This window comes from Myotis daubentonii, chromosome 2, assembly GCF_963259705.1.
Source record: "Myotis daubentonii chromosome 2, mMyoDau2.1, whole genome shotgun sequence".
Classification (NCBI taxonomy): domain Eukaryota; kingdom Metazoa; phylum Chordata; class Mammalia; order Chiroptera; family Vespertilionidae; genus Myotis; species Myotis daubentonii.
Window position 1 is genome coordinate 193898197 of NC_081841.1, and position 18382 is coordinate 193916578.

General features: G+C 37.5%; 1 protein-coding gene across 1 annotated transcript in view; it reads left to right on the forward strand.

Annotated features, from left to right (window-relative positions):
* Window positions 1-13418, forward strand: part of CDC16 (cell division cycle 16) — a 38814-nt gene extending 25396 nt beyond the window's left edge. The window contains exons 13-18 of the mRNA XM_059685212.1: window positions 10-162; window positions 1602-1665; window positions 4857-4918; window positions 6907-7042; window positions 8439-8529; window positions 12884-13418. Coding sequence (XP_059541195.1) covers window positions 10-162; window positions 1602-1665; window positions 4857-4918; window positions 6907-7042; window positions 8439-8529; window positions 12884-13143 — 766 coding nt within the window. The 3' untranslated portion in view covers window positions 13144-13418. The remainder of the gene's footprint in view (window positions 1-9; window positions 163-1601; window positions 1666-4856; window positions 4919-6906; window positions 7043-8438; window positions 8530-12883) is intronic.
* The last annotated feature ends 4964 nt before the right edge of the window (window positions 13419-18382 follow it).

An 18382-nucleotide genomic window follows, 5' to 3' on the forward strand; every position in this document is an offset into this window, starting at 1 on the left:
TATTTTTAGGTGTCATTTGCCAATGCTCTATATTGGATTAGAATATGGATTAACCAATAACTCAAAATTGGCTGAAAGATTCTTTGGCCAGGCTCTAAGCATTGCACCAGAAGATCCTTTTGTTATGCATGAAGTTGGCGTGGTTGCATTTCAAAATGGAGAGTAAGTACTGAAAGGCCAAAAGCCCTTCTGTTTCCTTTTTATTAGTATAATAAAACCTCAATCACTAGAGTTTAACTGCTCAGAGTGACCCTTCAGTAGATTTTTAAAAGTGTATTCTTTAGGAGAAGGGGGTGTACAGTTAAAAAAAAAAGAAATAGAAAAGTGTTATCTTGGATTTCTTTAAAAATGCTAAACCTCCTGTTTGGTCCCCTTTAATGTGGGCTATTACAAGCTCCTAAATTCTGAGATTGGACTGTTGTCGCTGTCAACTCACTTGAGCCCTGCAGGATGGCCTGGGCACTGCAGATTCCTCAGTCATCTATCTCCTTGTTGATTAGGAGTTGGAGTCATGCATTTGAGAAACATTCTCTACAACTTTGGAATGAAAATGTTTTCTGTTTAGCTTCCAGTTAACCTCAGAATTAAGCTAGGATGGCCTAACCTGAGTTTACTGGTCAATTGAGGCATTAACTGTAGCCTTGAACATTTATAGAATAAGTAGTTCAATGTCATTCTCAAAGAGAAAAATATGTATAGCCCTTTGCATTAAATTATACATGAATTTAAAACAGTAAATTAGTACTTCTGTAATGGTTTGTTGTGGCGTGTGTGTATTCTAAAAATTGGGTTATCTAGTATTTCTAAAAGAAAGTTTGGAGATTTAAAAATAATGTATAATAATATTTTAATATACAGTCAACTCATTTTTACCCCCAAAGTCAATCAAGGTGCTTTCACATTGTGCGGACATGTGCGTTTTCCCAGCTAAGGTCAAACAAATGATGTTTTGCCTTCTTATTTCCACTTTCCTACTTAAACAAGTGTTCTTTTTTACATTCAATTTTGTGACACGTTTTTGTGCTTTTTGTTGGTAATTTCACTCTTTAAAATGGCTCCCAAGTGTAGTGCTGAAATCTGTCTAGTGTTCCTAAGCACAAGAAGGCTGTGTTGTGTTGTGCCTTGCAGAAAATACATTTGTTAGATAAACTTTGTGAAGGCATAAGTTACAGTGCCTTCAGTTCAGTGTTAATGAAGCAACAATATATGTTAAATTAGGCATCACTAAGCACAAGCATATATAAAACAGGTTATAGGTTGAACATTTGGTAAAAAATGTGAGCGGAGGTTTGGAAACCTAAGCCCTGTATTTCCACTGGGAGCAGTAGTCTGACTGCACTAACAGTGTGCATGGTGACTAGAGAACACAGAGAATAATGAGAATCTGTATCTCCTAACATCTTGAACTCCAGTGATATTAATGCCATAAATTCATCATCTATTACAATTGCTATTGCAAATAGTACATTGTGATGTACTATTTACAGAGGTTTACCTCATTTCATTTTTATATTACTAAAAAGAGAATCAAATTTTTCTTAAAATGTTTATTAAGTTTTCTAACTTTGAATAACCTGCAATCTTTTTTCCTTCTATTTTAGATGGAAAACAGCAGAAAAATGGTTTCTTGATGCTTTGGAAAAAATTAAAGCAATTGGGAATGAGGTATTTTATGTAATATCTATAAATATGCACACTCGTAAGTATGTGTACTATTGAATGAGGAAAATGGTATAGATAATCTGTCTTGCTTAGAAAAAAGTAACCTAATATCATATAATAACCTAATATTTATCATAACAATTGTCAGGCAATCAACTGTTTTACTTCATGATACAAAATGAATTTGTTTCTAATGGAGGGGAGGGCAGGTGTTGGCTCTGTGCTCTAGTTTTGATAGGTGGGAGTAATCAGAATATATTTGATGATTATTTGATACAAGGAATGTGTGATGACTTGTGGAAACTGGTGGGCACTGCAGCACATAACATAATATGTCCTATAGCACCCCAAAAGAGCCTCATCTTTGATAAATGGTTAAATATAGCAGCTGATCCCACTGAAATGGGGCTAAGTGTCATTCAAATTCAGACCTATTATTGTTTTTCCTCACCTTGTACTTAACATATATTTAGACTATTAACTATTTGAAAAATTTACTAGGTTCTATTGTATGAAAGATGTACCCCATGAATTTGCACTCATGACTTAACCTTCCATCTAGCATGGATGTATATATACTATATTATTTTAACAGTTTTAGGTATTGTAAACTTCTGTAGATACGGAATTTGCATGTTTCTACTCTCTGGTTCCTGAATCTTTTTATTTGTACCTATTTGGTTTTATTCTATTCTGTTTGCCACTTGTCAGTTACATACTTGGGCATACTTGCCCACAGTCCACATCTTCTTTGGTCATAGTTCCTCCTTGCTGAGACAGATACCGCTCCCTTGGGCTTCCTGTCAGGTGGCAGTTCACCTGTCCCCATAGATACCGCTTTGTTTATTTTGGTCTCTTCTTACTTGTCATATGAACTTAAAAACACTGTATTTCTGTGTGTTTGCACATGTATGTATATAAACAGGTTCTTCCACAGCACAGTCTTGGATGGACTGGATAATACATGTGTTTTTGTTAATATAGGGTTGCTACTTAGCACCTTGCCAGTTTTCATACAATTGAATACCTTAGGACCTTGGTACTCAAACTGGACCAGCCGTATCAGCATTACCTGGGAGCTCATTAGAAATACAGAATCTCAGATCTACTGAATCAAAATCTGCAGTTTTAGCAAGATCCCCAGGTGATTTCTCATGTACAGAAAAGTTTGAAATGCACTGTCTTAAATGACACTTAAAATTTAAACTATATTCTTTGATGATCAGAAGGCATTTTAGGAGTCTACAGAAATTTGAAGTAATGATTTTAAGTACAAAAACACAATACCATTAAACTCAGAATTTCCATTAGAAAGTTATGTGAAAAGGGGAAAACATTGTTGCTGAAAATGTCAAAATAGCCACAGGAAAGCAGTCATGCTGAAGAATCACAAAGGGGCCCTAGCTGGTTGGGCTCAGTGGATAGTGTCAGCCTGTCAATTTTGGTCAAGGGCACATACCTCAGTTGCAGGTTCACAGGAAGCAATCAATTGATGATGTGTCTCATATCGATGTTTCTCTCTCTTTGTCTCTCCCTCTCCCTTCCACTCTCTCTAAAAAATTCCTCGGGTGAGGATATTTTTAGTGGTAGTTAAAAAAAAAAAAGAAGAAGAAGAAGAAAAAAAAAAAAGAATCACAAAGAGTTTGTTTTCATTCAAGTGGTCTGTGCCTCCCAGTACCAGGCTCAGGAGAGTTAGAGAGAGTGGCTCAGATCTGTGTATTCATTTACAGATCAGACTTACTTAATGCATATTGACTGTGCCCTAAGCTCTAAGCTAGGCATTGAGAGGCAAGAGGGAATTTGTTTGCTATTTCCTGCCCTCAGATCGATTGGGGAATTCAGATAAGTAAATTGGCAATAATTTTGTGGTACAAAAGGGCTGTGATTGAGGAAATAAAGAAACCCACATAGAAGGGCAGTTAACCCAGATTTGGGGGTGGGTCAAGAAAGCCTGGCTACATCATATACCTCAGTCCTAAAGGATGGTTGATGTTAACCAGGCAGAAGTAAGGAATAGGGTATTTCAGGAATAGGGAACGGTGTGTGCAAAGTTGGAGCTAATTTAGTATGACTTGGATTTTGAGTTCACAGAGAATGTCAAGAAATGGGGCAGAAGCTATTAAGGGTCTTGAAGGTGATGTTAAAGTCTGCACCTTATCCTGAGGGGGTGGGACAACAAAAGGTTTAAGAAGGGCAGCATGGTCAGACTTGTCTGATTGGGGCCCAGACAAGACTTTTTAATGGGTGGTTGTAATTTTACCAAGAAGGTTGATAAACAAGCCTTGGTGATTCCTTGGAGGGGTCAGGCATGACATGGTTGCCATGTACTGTGAGGGCACTCAGGAGGAGGTGAGGTTAGGGAGCTGGGATGGCAAGAGAGCGACGATAAGAGTTTAGCATGTGGCTCATTGAATTTGAAGTGCTTGTGAGATGTCTAAGTAGAAATATTTAGTAGACAGAATATAAAGCTCTGAGCTGGAGATATAAAATTTGAACTTCTTCAACATAGATGGGCCCTATGACAAATTGTGCTAATAAAATAATGTTCTCAGGGCCCTGGCCAGGACACCTATAAGAATCAAACGATGAATGCAAAGATGGGTGGAACAACAAATCGATGTTTTTCTTTCTCTCTCTCTCTCTCTCTCTCTCTCTCTCTCTCTCTCTCTCTCTCTCTCTCTCTAAAATCAACCAATCAGTAATTTCTTTTAAAAATGTGGGTTTTTTTAAATTGATTTTAGAGAGAGAGGGAGAGAAAGAGAGTAACATCAATGTGAGAAACATCAAGCGGTTGCCTTCGGTCCCTGTCTCTCCCCCCATCCTCCCAACCCCCCCACCCCAGCCTGGGGACCCAACCGCCAGGGACCAAACCCTCAAGGACCAAACCCACAACCTGGGCATGTGCCCTGATCAGGAATTAAAATGGCGACCTCTTGGTGAATGGGGTGATGCTCTACCAACTGAGCCACACCAGACAGAGCGATACATAAATATTTAAGTAAAATAATGATATCCTCAGGAAGTCTCAGTAGTAGTAAAGAAAGATGGAAAAAACAGCAAATACTCCTGCTTAGTGCTGTGCAAGCACCAGGAAAGAGTCCAACTCCCATAGATGAGTGAAATAATGCAGTGCAAACAGGTCAGGCTGAAAAGTGACGTCTGGAAGTCATGGGTTTGATGTTGCTGTGTTTCAGGTAACTGTTGACAAATGGGAACCTTTGTTGAACAACTTGGGGCATGTCTGCAGAAAACTTAAGTAAGTGAAGTATTTTCAGAAATATTCTTGTGACTGAAAGTGAACTTAATTTTGTGTAGCCTTTTCCATATTTTTGTGGAAGACTAGTTGTTTTTGTTATCGTTAATTTATAGTAATATATAATTTTCAGTAATCTTATAATTTTTAGTACTATATCAAGAATTATAATCACTTTTAATTTCTTAGATTAAATAATTTTTAATGTTCAAAATTAATTTAGAAGAATTAGGATAGTATAAAACCACTAGAGCCCCAGTGCACGAAATATGTGCACGGGTAGGGTTCCTAGGCCTGGCTGGCGATCAGGGCCAATCAGGTTCCCCACCTCCCCACCTCCCTGCCTCCTTCCCTCACTCCCTTAGCACCCTGCAACCACTGGTCGCCTGCCATGGTCCGTGCCGTCCCCTGGTGGTCAGCGCACGTCATAGCAAGCAATCGAATTCCTGGTCAAACTCCTGAGGGGACAATTTGCATATTAGCCTTTTATTATATAGGATGTCTACATTCTATCTCACTGTTTTCCGCTTGATAACAGTTTTGTGGTGTGAGAAACAGATGGCAGTTGAAAATAGATTCTTTGGTCCTAACCGGTTTGGCTCAGTGGATAGAGTGTCAGCCTGCGGACTCAAGGGTCCCAGCTTCGATTTCAGACAAGGGCATGTACTTTGGTTGTGGGCATATCCCCAGTAGGGAGTGTGCAGAAGGCAGCTGATCGGTGTTTCTCTCTCACCAAGGTTTCTAACTCTATCCCTCTCCCTTCCTCTGTAAAAAATCAATAAAATATATTTTAAAAAAATGAAAATAGGTTCTTTAGTTAAATGAATTTGGTAGACTCTAGGTTACTCAAAATTTAATGGGTTTTCTGTTTCAGGATTTCTTGGAAGTATTTACTATGTATTATGAGCTGCAACATTTCCCAAACTTTATTGAGCACAAAACCTTTTTTTCAGAAAAGATTTTACAGGGAAAGTATTCCAGAGAACTTTTGAAAATGCTCTTCCAAGTAACTCCTTTTGACCTTAAAGCAAACCTCTTGAGTTGCCTTTCACCACCTCTGGTGTAGGAGGTTTGACTTCACATAAAGAGGCCTTGCCGTGTGATAGGGCACAGGCCTAAGTGTCAGGGATTAGGTGCTGGCTCCAGTCTCCTACTAAGCATCCGGAGGAATGCAGCAATACCCCTGCAGGAGCACCGTCAGCTGGCTGAGCGAGCAGGCAGGAAAGTACATGTCAAGGAGGTGTTAAGATACGCAAAAGTGGATATGAAGTACTGTTATCAGTTAACAGTCTAGACCAGTGGTTCTCAACCTTCCTAATGCCGTGACCCTTTAATACAGTTCCTCAGGTTGTGGTGACCCCCAACCATAAAATTATTTTCGTTGCTACTTCATAACTGTAATTTTGCTACTGTTATGAATCGTAATGTAAATATCTGATATGCAGGATGTATTTTCATTGTTACAAATTGAACATAATTAAAGCATAGTGATTAATCACAAAAACAGTATGTAATTATATATTTGTTTTCCGATGGTCTTAGACGACCCCTGTGAAAGGGTCGTTCGACCCCCAGGTTGAGAACCGCTGGTCTAGACTGTTATTCTAGTACAGTGATGGCGAACCTATGACAAACGTGTCAGAGGTGACACACAAACTCATTTTTTTGGTTGATTTTTCTTTGTTAAATGGCATTTAAATATATAAAATAAATATCAAAAACATAAGTCTTTGTTTTACTATGGTTACAGATATCAAAAAATTTCTATATGTGACACGACACCAGAGTTAAGTTAGGGTTTTCAAAATGCTGACACACCGAACTCAGAAGGTTCGCCATCACTGTTCTAGTATAGGAAAGTATTTATGTTTTTAATAGGTATTCTCATCTTAGACTTAGTATTTACTACTTTTACTGTACTCACTAATTGTTTTATCTCTTTCTTTCCATTCTCCTCCCCTCCCCAACTCCCTCTCTCTCTTCTCCCACAGAAAGTATGCTGAGGCATTGGATTATCACCGTCAGGCATTGGTGTTAATTCCGCAAAATGCATCCACCTATTCTGCCATAGGGTATATCCATAGTCTGATGGGCAACTTTGAAAATGCTGTGGACTATTTCCATACAGTATGTCTTTTGTTTGTACCTAATTTTAAATCTGGTTAACATTTACCACTTTACAAAAAAAAAAAGATCTTTTCTAGGCAATGTTTTGTTACTTTGCCATTTTAAAATTCTTTAGGTGACCTTATATTTTATTCTTTGCAGAGAAAAGTATGTTGTGCAATATTCAATAAATTAGAAACAAATGTGAGACTTGTCTTATGTGTGCAGTGAGATATAGTAGTGTCCAGTGATGTCTGTCAGCCCAGTCTGAGCCGGGCGTTATTCTAGGCAGGGAGTTTGTGTTGCACAGTGAGAACCCTTTGGAAATTCTAGTGGGTTTTTTTAGTCCATTTATGAGTTATAATTAATTTCCTTAGATCACTTAAACATATGAACAAAACAATATGCATTTATTACAAGGAAAGAATCTCTCCTTAATCTATATGCTGTGCTTCATCAAATCTAAGATGCCATTAATAAGCAAGTTGACCACAAAAATAAAACAATCACTGCCACTTAAACTTTAACATAATTATTTCCTGTCAACTGTTTTGTACTTAAAACAGGCTCTATTGGATATATTAGCATATAGATTTTTTTCAGGGATCACTCAAGTACCAACATAAAAAGAAAATATAAGGGAAATAAATAGTTAAGATATTCAGTTCTTCACATTCAGAGTGTGGTTCTTCTAAATCACTTTTGTACCAGGTGATAACCCTGTTTCCCCAAAGTAGTGTCGTGGTGCCAGCACACCCTGCTATTGACTCAGGTTCCTTCTCCAGGGGTGGGGAACCCTTTTTCTGCCAAAGGCCATTTGAATATTTAAAACATCATTCATGGGCCATACAGAACTATCAACTTAAAAATTATCCTGCTATATTTGGTCAAACATTTAATTAACTCACCCCTAATGCCTTAGCAGGGCCAGATCAAATTATTTTGTTGGTCTAATATGGCCCGCAGGCCAGATGTTCCCCACCCCTGTTAGCCAAAGACATTGACTCTGCAAATTTTATGCTGTCAACAGAAAGTTTTAGACAACAGCCACAAATCATATATCTTCTGTGTCTCCCCTCACAAGGTTTGTGATCTAGCCTGTGCCATTAACTTGGCCACCAAATCACAGGGCTCCATGTGGACATAAAGTTTTTAAAAATTTTTTTGGAGGAGGGGAATTTTAAACATAAAAAAATACAGAGAATAGTGTAATGACCCTTCACATACCATCACCCAACTTCAACATTCATTAACTCATGGCTACTCTTGTTTTAGCTGTATCCCCACTAACAACCTCCTTCTACTCACACGTGAGATTCCCTAGAGTATATTGAATTCAGTTTAGCAAGAATATTTTAAAATAAAAGAGAAGAAAATATTTTTTCTTGTAATAACCATGCTGAATCTTTTCTGGCAGGCCCTTGGACTTAGGCGAGATGATACATTTTCTGTTACAATGCTTGGTCATTGCATTGAAATGTACATTGGTGATTCTGAAGCTTATATTGGTAAGATTACAATTATTATTATTGATTTCATAGTCCATTTTATAGATTGTTATAAATCTCTGTTTCGGTTTCTCAAAATTTTGTGTGAGGTTCTAGGTTTATTTTTCCTACCATTCTAACTACATTAATATCAAGAAACTCCCTTTTTTTTGTTAGAACAATGCTGTGAGAATTAATGACTCATTAAGTATTCATTGAGTTTAAAGTTGGATATTTGCTATATGCAAAATACTATTACAGAATTTGTGCAGAGCACTGTGATATATAAGAATTAATTTAATTGCATAATGGAAAAATCTTAAGAGACATTTTTCTGATAAAGGGCTCTGGCCTTAATATTTTATAATGCAGGATATAGCATATTTATATTTTAGTAGAATATTAAGTTGGTTTACATTCACACTACAGTGCTCATAATTCTTTAAATTATTTTTTAATGACAAGCAAGTCATAAATTTGGATGGCATTGGTGTACTTGGATACTCATTTATTTATAAACATTGTAAGGTAAAGAGGGTACAGTGAGGTTAAATCTTGAGATATGGACTTTGGAATAGGCAAATATTTCTTTAACAGAACATAAAATCATAGAGGGAAAAATGTTATTTGGGCTTCAATACAATTAAGATCTATTTGTCAAAAACACAAATATTAAGAGAGTGAAAAGGCATGTGATATACTGAGAGAAGTTATTCATAATACATAGACTTGTCAAAGAACTTGTGTCTAGAATACAAAAAGTCCTACAAATCAGTAAGAAAAAATTTAATCAAAAACAGGCAAAATGCTTGAACAGGAGCTTCACCAAAGAGAATATCCATATAGTTACAAAGCAAATGAAGATGCTTAATATCTTACTTATTAGGGAAATGAAATGAAAACCATAATGAGATAACACTACCCATCTGCCAGAATGGCTAAAAATTAGAAATACTGATAGTACCTAGTGTTGGTGTAGTATAGATACAGTACAACTAGAACTCTTGTATGTACTTTATTATCAGGAGGGTTATAAACAGATAAAACTGTTTAACATATCTACTAAAGTTAAACAGGCCTATTATATCAGTTATCTGTTGCTGCTTAACAAACCACTCCAATAAAAATGTATTATTTTTCAAAGTTGGCTCTTGATGGTCTCATTCAGTTCTGCATCTATGGTCTGCAGGCATTTGGCAGGGCTGATGATCTGAGATGGCTTCATACACAGGTGGGGCCTCAGCTGACACTGCTGGGCCTCTCCATGGTCTTTTATCCCAGTTCTTCATAGCATGGTGGTCTCAGGGTTCTAAAGGACAAGAGGTAAAATTCCAGCCCTCTTTAAAGCCGGAAGTTACACAAAATTACTTCCATCAAATTCTCTTCATCAAAAGGAGTCATGTGATTAAGTGCAGTGTCAGTCTGGGAGGGGGTTATTCAAGAGTGGCAAAGGTGTCAGGAGGTGTGACTTATTAGGGCATTACTGACCTTAATATGTAGTGTTCTACTCCCAAGTATATGCCCAACAGAAACAAGGGCCTCAGTAAGCCCAAGTTCACACATAAGATTGTTCTTAGCTTTATTCTTTTTCTTTTCTTTTTTTAATAAAAATATACTTTTTATTGATTTCAGAGAAGGGAGAGGGAAAGAGAGATAGAAACATCAATGATGAGAGAGAACCATTGATCAGCTGCCTCCTGCATGCCCTCCACTGGGGATCGAGCTCATAACCCGGGCATGTGCCCTTGACTGGAATTGAACCTGGGACCCTTCAGTTCACAGGCTGACGCTCTGTCCACTGAGCCAAACCAGCTAGGACCTTAGCTTTATTCGTAAAAGCATCTAATTGGAAATTACCAAATGTCCACCAATAGGTGAATGGAGAAATAAATTATGGTATATTTATACAAAAAAATACTACACAAAATTAAAAGGACTAACTACTGAATCACATAATATAGATGAATCTCACAGATTTTGACCAAAAAGAACAATACTTACTGATTAATTTCATTTATATGAAGATTAGTAATAAGCAAAACTAATCATTGATGATGCAAACATCAAAGCAGTGATTACTTCTGGCTTAGAAAGGGAAGTATTCACTGGAAGCAGCATGAGGTAGTTTTCTTGGAGCCAGCAGTGTTCTGTTTGGGTCTGGTGGTGATTATGTGGGTTTATACATATATGAGAATTCATCCAGCTGTGCACACTTTGTGGTTTGTAGGTTATGACTCAGTTTTTTAAAGTTAAAAAAGGAAAAAAGAAGCTTGACTTCTGGCATCCTGAAGAACCTAGGTTGAAATCTCAGTTTTGCCACTCAGTAGCCCTGTGGTTTTGGGGCACATCTGAGTATGTTTCTTCATTTGGCCAAGTTGTGAGGCTTAAATGCAAAATTCCTATACAGCTAAGTGAGGTCTGGAGATACAATACTGAGTAAGGCAGATATTTTGCCTGTCTTCACAAAGGTAATGATTTTACAGAGGAGATTTCCAAGTCTACCATTCACTACACTTAGAAGTCTCCTCTATGATTTTATGTCCTGTACTACTTTTTATTTTATTGAGGTATAAGTGACATGTAACATATAAGTTTCAGCTATACAACATAATAATCCAATATTTGTATGTATTGCACAATGAGCACCACAATAAGTCTAGTTAACATGACACTGTACATAATTACAGAATTTTTTTCTTATGCTGAAATTTTTAAGATCTACTCTCTTAGCAACTTTCAAATATATAATACAATATTATTAACTACTAGAAGACTGGTGCACGAAATTCGAGCACTTGGGGCGGGGGTGGGTCCCTCAGCTTGTCCTGCGCCCTCTCGCTGTCCGGGTGCCCTCAGGGGATGTCCAACTGCCGGCTTAGGCCCAGGGCTAAGCCGGCAGTTGGACATCTTTAGCGCTACCACGGAGGTGGGAGAGGCTCCCACCACCACTACTGTGCTCGCCAATCATGATCCTGGCTTCTGGCTGAGCGGCACTCCATCTGTGGGAGTGCACTGACCACCAGGGGGCAGCTCCTGTGTTGAGCGTCTGCCCCCTGGTGATCAGTGCACATCATAGTGAGCGGTTGAGCAGCCTTAGCATATCATTAGCATATTACGCTTTGATTGGTTGAACAGACGACCGGACACTTAGCATATTAGGCTTTTATTATATAGGATAGTCACCATGATGTACAAAATAGTACAAAATAAAAATATATTTTTAGAAGGCTTATATGTCATTATCAAAACACCTATTAGTTTGTACTGTGTAAAATTGTCATGTTTTTATGTCAGAAATGATTGAATGTCATACATCTGTTGAAAGTCCTTTTTTCATTCTAAAGATTTTGATATGTGGAAAATATATTTCCCTTCACTGTGGCTCTTATATGCATAAAACTTGTGTCTATATACCAATGCCAAAATGCCAACAGGAAGTTCTTATCTATCAGTTGAGAAAAAAACGCCCACAGGTTCCTTTCATTATGTAAGTGGTTTTAGGAATGGGATGGCTATTGAGCCATGCTAGAGCTTGAAACTGCATGTACTTCTAGAAGCCTTCCCAGTTGTCTCTTGTGATAATAAAATAAAATAAAAAAGGAGGAAAATGATTGAAACATTTTTTCCTTCTGAGCTTTACTTGTACTCTTAACACTAGATTGCCCAAGGAAGTCATTTTGACTGCTTTTTAATTTCAAATAGAAAAACAATTATGTATATAAGGACACAATGTCTTAGAATTTTGTGACTTTTTGTACAACATGTTAATGTGTTTATTAATAATTGTAGTTACCTCCCCCTCCTTCATTTCCGGTATATATATATGTGTTATACCTATATTGCCCAAAAGCAGTCATTTTGACTGCTTGGGAAATTATGACTCTTATTATTGAATTGAGTAAATTTCTTATATGACCAGTTCGGCTCTGTATTGAAATAACAGTTTTTATTTTTTTCCGATTACCGTCACATGATAACATACAAGTATATGATAAATTGTCGATACTTGATAAGTTGCAGTTGCTCAATAAGCTAAACTAGAACTTGTTATTCGAATCTTTATGCAGTGATACTTGTTCTAATAAGTTGTTTATTTTATTTCTTTTGCGCCCTAAATTCATGAAAGAAATGTCGAATAGAAGTGAATTATTGGAAAAGCTAAGGAACATAAGTGAAGAGTGCTCCGATATTATTCTTTCATGATGCAGTCATTTTGACTGCTTTTGGGCAATATAGATATATACTAAATTTCAGTCTTTCTAGTGTTAAAAGTACCATTTGACTTAAATGATAAAGGCTGTGTTATGTAATAATGGAAATGACAGTGAAATAATGGAATTTCTTATTTTGTTCTTATTATGGTGTTTCTTTTTAGGAGCAGACATTAAAGACAAATTAAAATGTTATGACTTTGATGTGCATACAATGAAGACACTAAAAAACATTATTTCACCTCCGTGGGATTTCAGGGAATTTGAAGTAGAAAAACAGACTACAGAAGAAACAGGGCTTACACCACTGGAAACCTCAAGGAAAACTCCAGATTCCAGGCCTTCTTTGGAAGAAACCTTTGAAATTGAAATGAATGAAAGTGACATGATGCTAGAGACATCTATGTCAGACCACAGTACGTGATTCCAAATGGGTCCTGACTTTGTTTTGTCCTAGCGTAGAGTAGGTCAGTCAGTGTTCTTCACATCCGTGTCATGTCTTAAGAATTTCCCATTTCTTAACATGAATCCAGACCATACTTCTACATTTAGGAACAGAGACCGGCCTTAAGAGACTGCATAGCACACCTTTGCAGCAGATATTTTCTGATCCTACAAAACAGTTATACATAGTGGAATAAAGAAGGTAAAGCATCTATTATGTCTTTTTTTTCTTTTTCAATAAACTTTTATTTTGGACTGGTTTTTTATTTAAAGAAAAACTGCAGATAGTACAAAGAGCTATATACCCTTCACTAGCTTTCCATTATTAACATCTTACATTACCATGGAACCTTTGTCATAACTAAGAAACCTACATTTTTATGTTTCAAGTGACTGAACTCCAGGCTTTCTTTGTATTTCACCAGTTTTTGCATTAATGTCCTCTTTCTGTGCCAGCATCCTGTCCAGGGGCCACACTACGCAGCTGTCCTGTCTCCGTAGGCTCTTCTTAACTCAGACAGTATCTCAGACACCTATTGTCTTTCCTGACATGGAGGGTTTTGGGGAGGACTGATCAGATATTGTGTAGAATGTCCCTCAATTTGAGTTGTTTCGTGTATTTCTTATGATTGGACTGGGGTTATGGATTTAGGAAAAAAATACCACAGATATAAAGTAATTTTCTCATCACATCATGATTGGGGTACACGATATCAACTTAACACAGATGATACTAACCTTTATCTCTTGGTTATGATGGTGTCTGCCAAGCTTCTCCACTGTAAAGTTACTGTTTTTCCCTTTCCAGACTCTATTTTTTAGAAGCAATCACTAAGTCCAGGCGACCCTCAGTGGCACCAGGGGGTTTAAGCTTTACCCCCTGGAAGCAGGTATATTTGCACATATTATTTAGAATTCTTCTGTAATGAAAATTTGTTCTCATTTATTCAGTCATTTACCAGTATGGACTCATGGATGTGTATTTGATATTTTAGGTTATGATCCCATGCAGTATTTATTGTTTGGCTTTAATTATTTCAGCTTTGGCCATTGGAGATCTTTCAGTTTGGCTCCTGTGACATATCCCATCCAAACCCACAACCTTGGCAATCAGGATGCTCTAACCAACTGAACTATTTGGCCAGGGCTAACCACCAAAACTTTTTATTTTAACCTAAATGCATCCCAGGTATTTCTACCTTCTCAATGTGGAAATACAATGGCTAAGGTAGAAGAAAATATCCTATATAATAAAAGGCTAATATGCAAATTGACTGAACGGATGAACACCCGGTTGCTATGACACGCACTGACCACCAGGGGGCAGATGTTCAACGCTCCGCGGCAGCGCTAAGGATGTCCGACTGACGGCTTAGGCCCACTCCCTATGGGCTTCTTGACTGTGAGAGGGTGCAGGCTGGGCTGAGGGACCCCCCTGAGTGCACAATTTTCATGCACTGGGCCTCTAGTATATAATATATAAGGCAAAAAAATACTAGCTCTCATTTTGTGAGGCCCCCCACCAATAAGGCTTTCTATAAATGAGGAATCTGAGCACTGTAATAAGGCAGCCAGGCCCCATTCTCTCTCAGTTCATCACAGAGAATGTCAGTTTAATGCAATGATGCACTAAAGAGACCATAACCTGCCCTGTATTTAGACTCAAATAGTGTATTTTGAGTTTTTCTCTCCCCCCCCCCCATTTTTTTTGCTTCAAATATATTTTTATTTCAGAGAGGGAGAGAGAGAAACATCAATGATGAGAGAAAATCATTGATTGGCTGTCTCCTGCATGCCCCCTACTAGGGATTAAGCCCACAACCCAGGCATGTGCCCTTGTCTGGAATCAAATCTGGGAGCCTTCAGTCTGTAGGCCGATGTTCTAACCATTGAGCAAAACCAGCTAGGGCTTGAGTTTTTCTTTTTAATGGACTTTCTACCTCTGTCAGGCATCATATGTACCTGCCTTTATGCCTCCCCATCTCTTTAGCTGAGGTTAGAAATTCAAATGACTGAACTTAATATAATCATTTTAGAAATAAAAATGAAGGTACTTTTTAAACAGTTTGCTCACTAGACCAAAATATTTCTTCATTTAGTTTCTTCATTGTTCATCTATGATTTTTTTAGGTTTCTGGAAAAGCAAACTCCTGATAGTGAGCCATTACCACATTGACTTTAAGACACAAAAGGCAAAAGCTTAAAGACATTTGACTAAGCTGCTTTTCAGATCAGCAACAATTTAATACCATGATTTAGACTTGAGTGTGTCAAAAAGGCAATGTGTGATTGTACTGCCAGGTATTTTTCTGTTACTGCCCAATTCTCTAGTATCTCATAACGATGCATAGTTTCCTAAAAAAGCATCCTTATTGCCAACTTTAAGTGGTCATGCTGTCATCTTCAAAGGAAAATGGGAGTGATATGGTCTCCAGCTGCCGTAAGCCACTATCATCCATCAGTTAAGACTTCTCCTAGTATAACAGCCTTCCCTATGACAGACATGTATCCCAGGACTACATTTATGGGTGGAGTATTCAATTAAGCCAGTGATTTTCAACCTTTTTCATCACATGATACACATAAACTAATTACTAATATTCTGTGGCACACCAAAAATATATATTATTTTGCTGATCTGACTAAAAAAATAGGTATAATTTTGATTGATTTACAAAATAATATTAGTAAGTACCTACACTTTTTGCTCCAAAGTTACTTTTTAAGAAATCAGGTGCCTAAACTTGGATATAAAAATTTCTGGTACCAAGAATTAACCAATCAGATGCAACCATATAGGACATGACCAATAAGATGCAACTCTATTATATGACCTATATATTTATGGTTCAAGATGGCATTCACACTGAATGGCTTTTTTTTTTTGGCTGTTGTCATTTTTAAAAAATATATATTTTATTGATTTTTTACAGCGAGGAAGGGAGAGGGATAGAGAGAAACATCGATGAGAGAGGAACATCAATCAGCTGCCTCCTGCACACCCCCTACTGGGGATGTGCCTGCAACCAAGGTACATGCCCTTGACTGGAATCGAACCTGGGACCCTTCGGTCCGCAGGCCAACGCTCTATCCACTGAGCCAAACCGGTCAGGGCCATTTTTTTAAAAAAGCAATCTAAGGGAAAGGAGGTCAGTACCCTTGACTAAATAGTCAGGTATTGCATGTTTTATAAATCCTTGCAGCATGCCTATTGAAAATCACTGAGTTAAGCAAAAGCAAATTTACTGTATTCATGCTGATATTTTGAGGTGATTTATTACTGGTTTGTTTTGGATATATTTCTCTGCATATGTAAAATAGAATATTTAACAGGATGGGTAAATCTTTACATTTTTAAAGACTTTTTTTCATATAAAATCATAACCTATTTTACCAGTGTATTTCATTTACTGTATCTTGACATTTGTATTATAAGATTTTATTTAAAGAATAATTTCAGCAGACAAACCTGAATTCTAAAATCTCATTTTTGTTCATTCATTTCTCAGAACTTTGTGATAATAGGCAGTACAGAATTAGAGGGGTCTTTTAAAATTTAGAGTAGTGTATGTTACTTGGGGGGAAAACATTTGGACATTTTGTTGGCTGGATTGTCAAGAAATACACACCCAACAAACATGTGAGTGCCTGTAAGTGCCAGATACAGGCCTGAAGTGGACATGCAGAGTTCAATAAAGACATTAATTCCTGCTTAAGGAAAGGCACAGTTTTGGGTTGTAGGGAGTGTCCCCTAAGCATTGAGGACAATGTAGTAACTAGTTAATGGAGGGTCTGTTAATGATTTGGGGGGATCTCAAATGAATTGACCGTGGCTGGGAAGGCATTTGGTTGGGCTGAGAGGACTTCATAATAACATAAGCCACGGCTTCATAGTGGTGGAGGCAAAAAAATAGGGACACCAGAAACATAAGGCTTCTTCATGATTGTGCCTATTGAGAAGCTGAGGACGAGAGGTCTTTTCTCCATCTGATAATTTTGGTGTTATTTGGCAGAGTAATGAAAGAATCTCCTTGGAGCAAGAGTGCTTCAAAAAGAATAGATGTGAGGTGTGAGACTTAGGATCCTTTTTATTACCCCTATCTAGAAATCTCACTTCAGAGCTCAAATTAAATACTGTTAGATGATTATTTAATCTGAATTATAGTTAGAAATTAGAGAGGGAAGGCCTGCAAATAGTTTTTAAAAAGATAGTCCAAATATATGCTATATGCACTGTATTTAAAGACTTTCTATACCAACTTTGATATAGAAAACTGGGTCTAGTTTGTACAACTTTATCAATAGGTGTGTTTTCAATAGTATACCTTTACACTTTATAATACACTGAAAACAGCTCCTGGCCCCTTTGTGGAGTTTTAGAGAACTCAGTTTGGGGACTGCTTTTTAAATCTTTTGGCCCACTAATATATTTCCAGTGTGTTCACAGGGTTTAGTGGTTCAAGGAGCACTGGCTTGCAGTAAACCTGGATTTACTCCCAGGGTCAGCCAGTGGCTCCCTTGATCTCTTAATGCCTCAGTTACTCCATTCTATAATTTCCTTTTTATTTGTACTTGAAATTCTTGGGAGAAAGGTACTATGAATTAAAGTATAGCCAACATGTATAAAGAAAAAAAGAAATGAGAAAACGATGAAAAAGTGTTTCATTTTAAAATGAAGAACTTCCATGTATACATTATACTAACCAAATGTTAACGCCTGTATGTTTGTAAAATAAAAATATACAAATGTGAACCTGGCCTAGTTGCTGTCCTATTACTTGAGAGCCCTCCAAAAGGTGAGTAAAAACTACATTTGAAAATACGTCTTGTTTTGTGAACGTCCTGGGTCTGAGCTATTAGTTATTCTAATCCAGCCAGAACCACCATCCATCCAGACAGTGGTCAACGCCGACACCTGAACTCCTAAGGTACGGACAGCTAAAACGAACTTTTTATGCCAGCCAACTCATGCTCTCACCTCTGAAGCATTTATTTTATTCCGTATAGAAAAGCCACCGATTTGTGCTGTTTGTCAATCGATTCACTTTTCTTAAACAGGATTGCTAGTCTCTGGTGAAACTTTCAGATTTCCTTGGAAAAGAAAAAAAAAATAGCTGTCAATAGTTTATTTAGCACGTGTGTGTAACGTTTAGCCAAAGGGCCTGCTCTTCTCGGTGGGAAACAGATGCAGCCCTGCAGGGCCAAACGCCCTCCGGTCC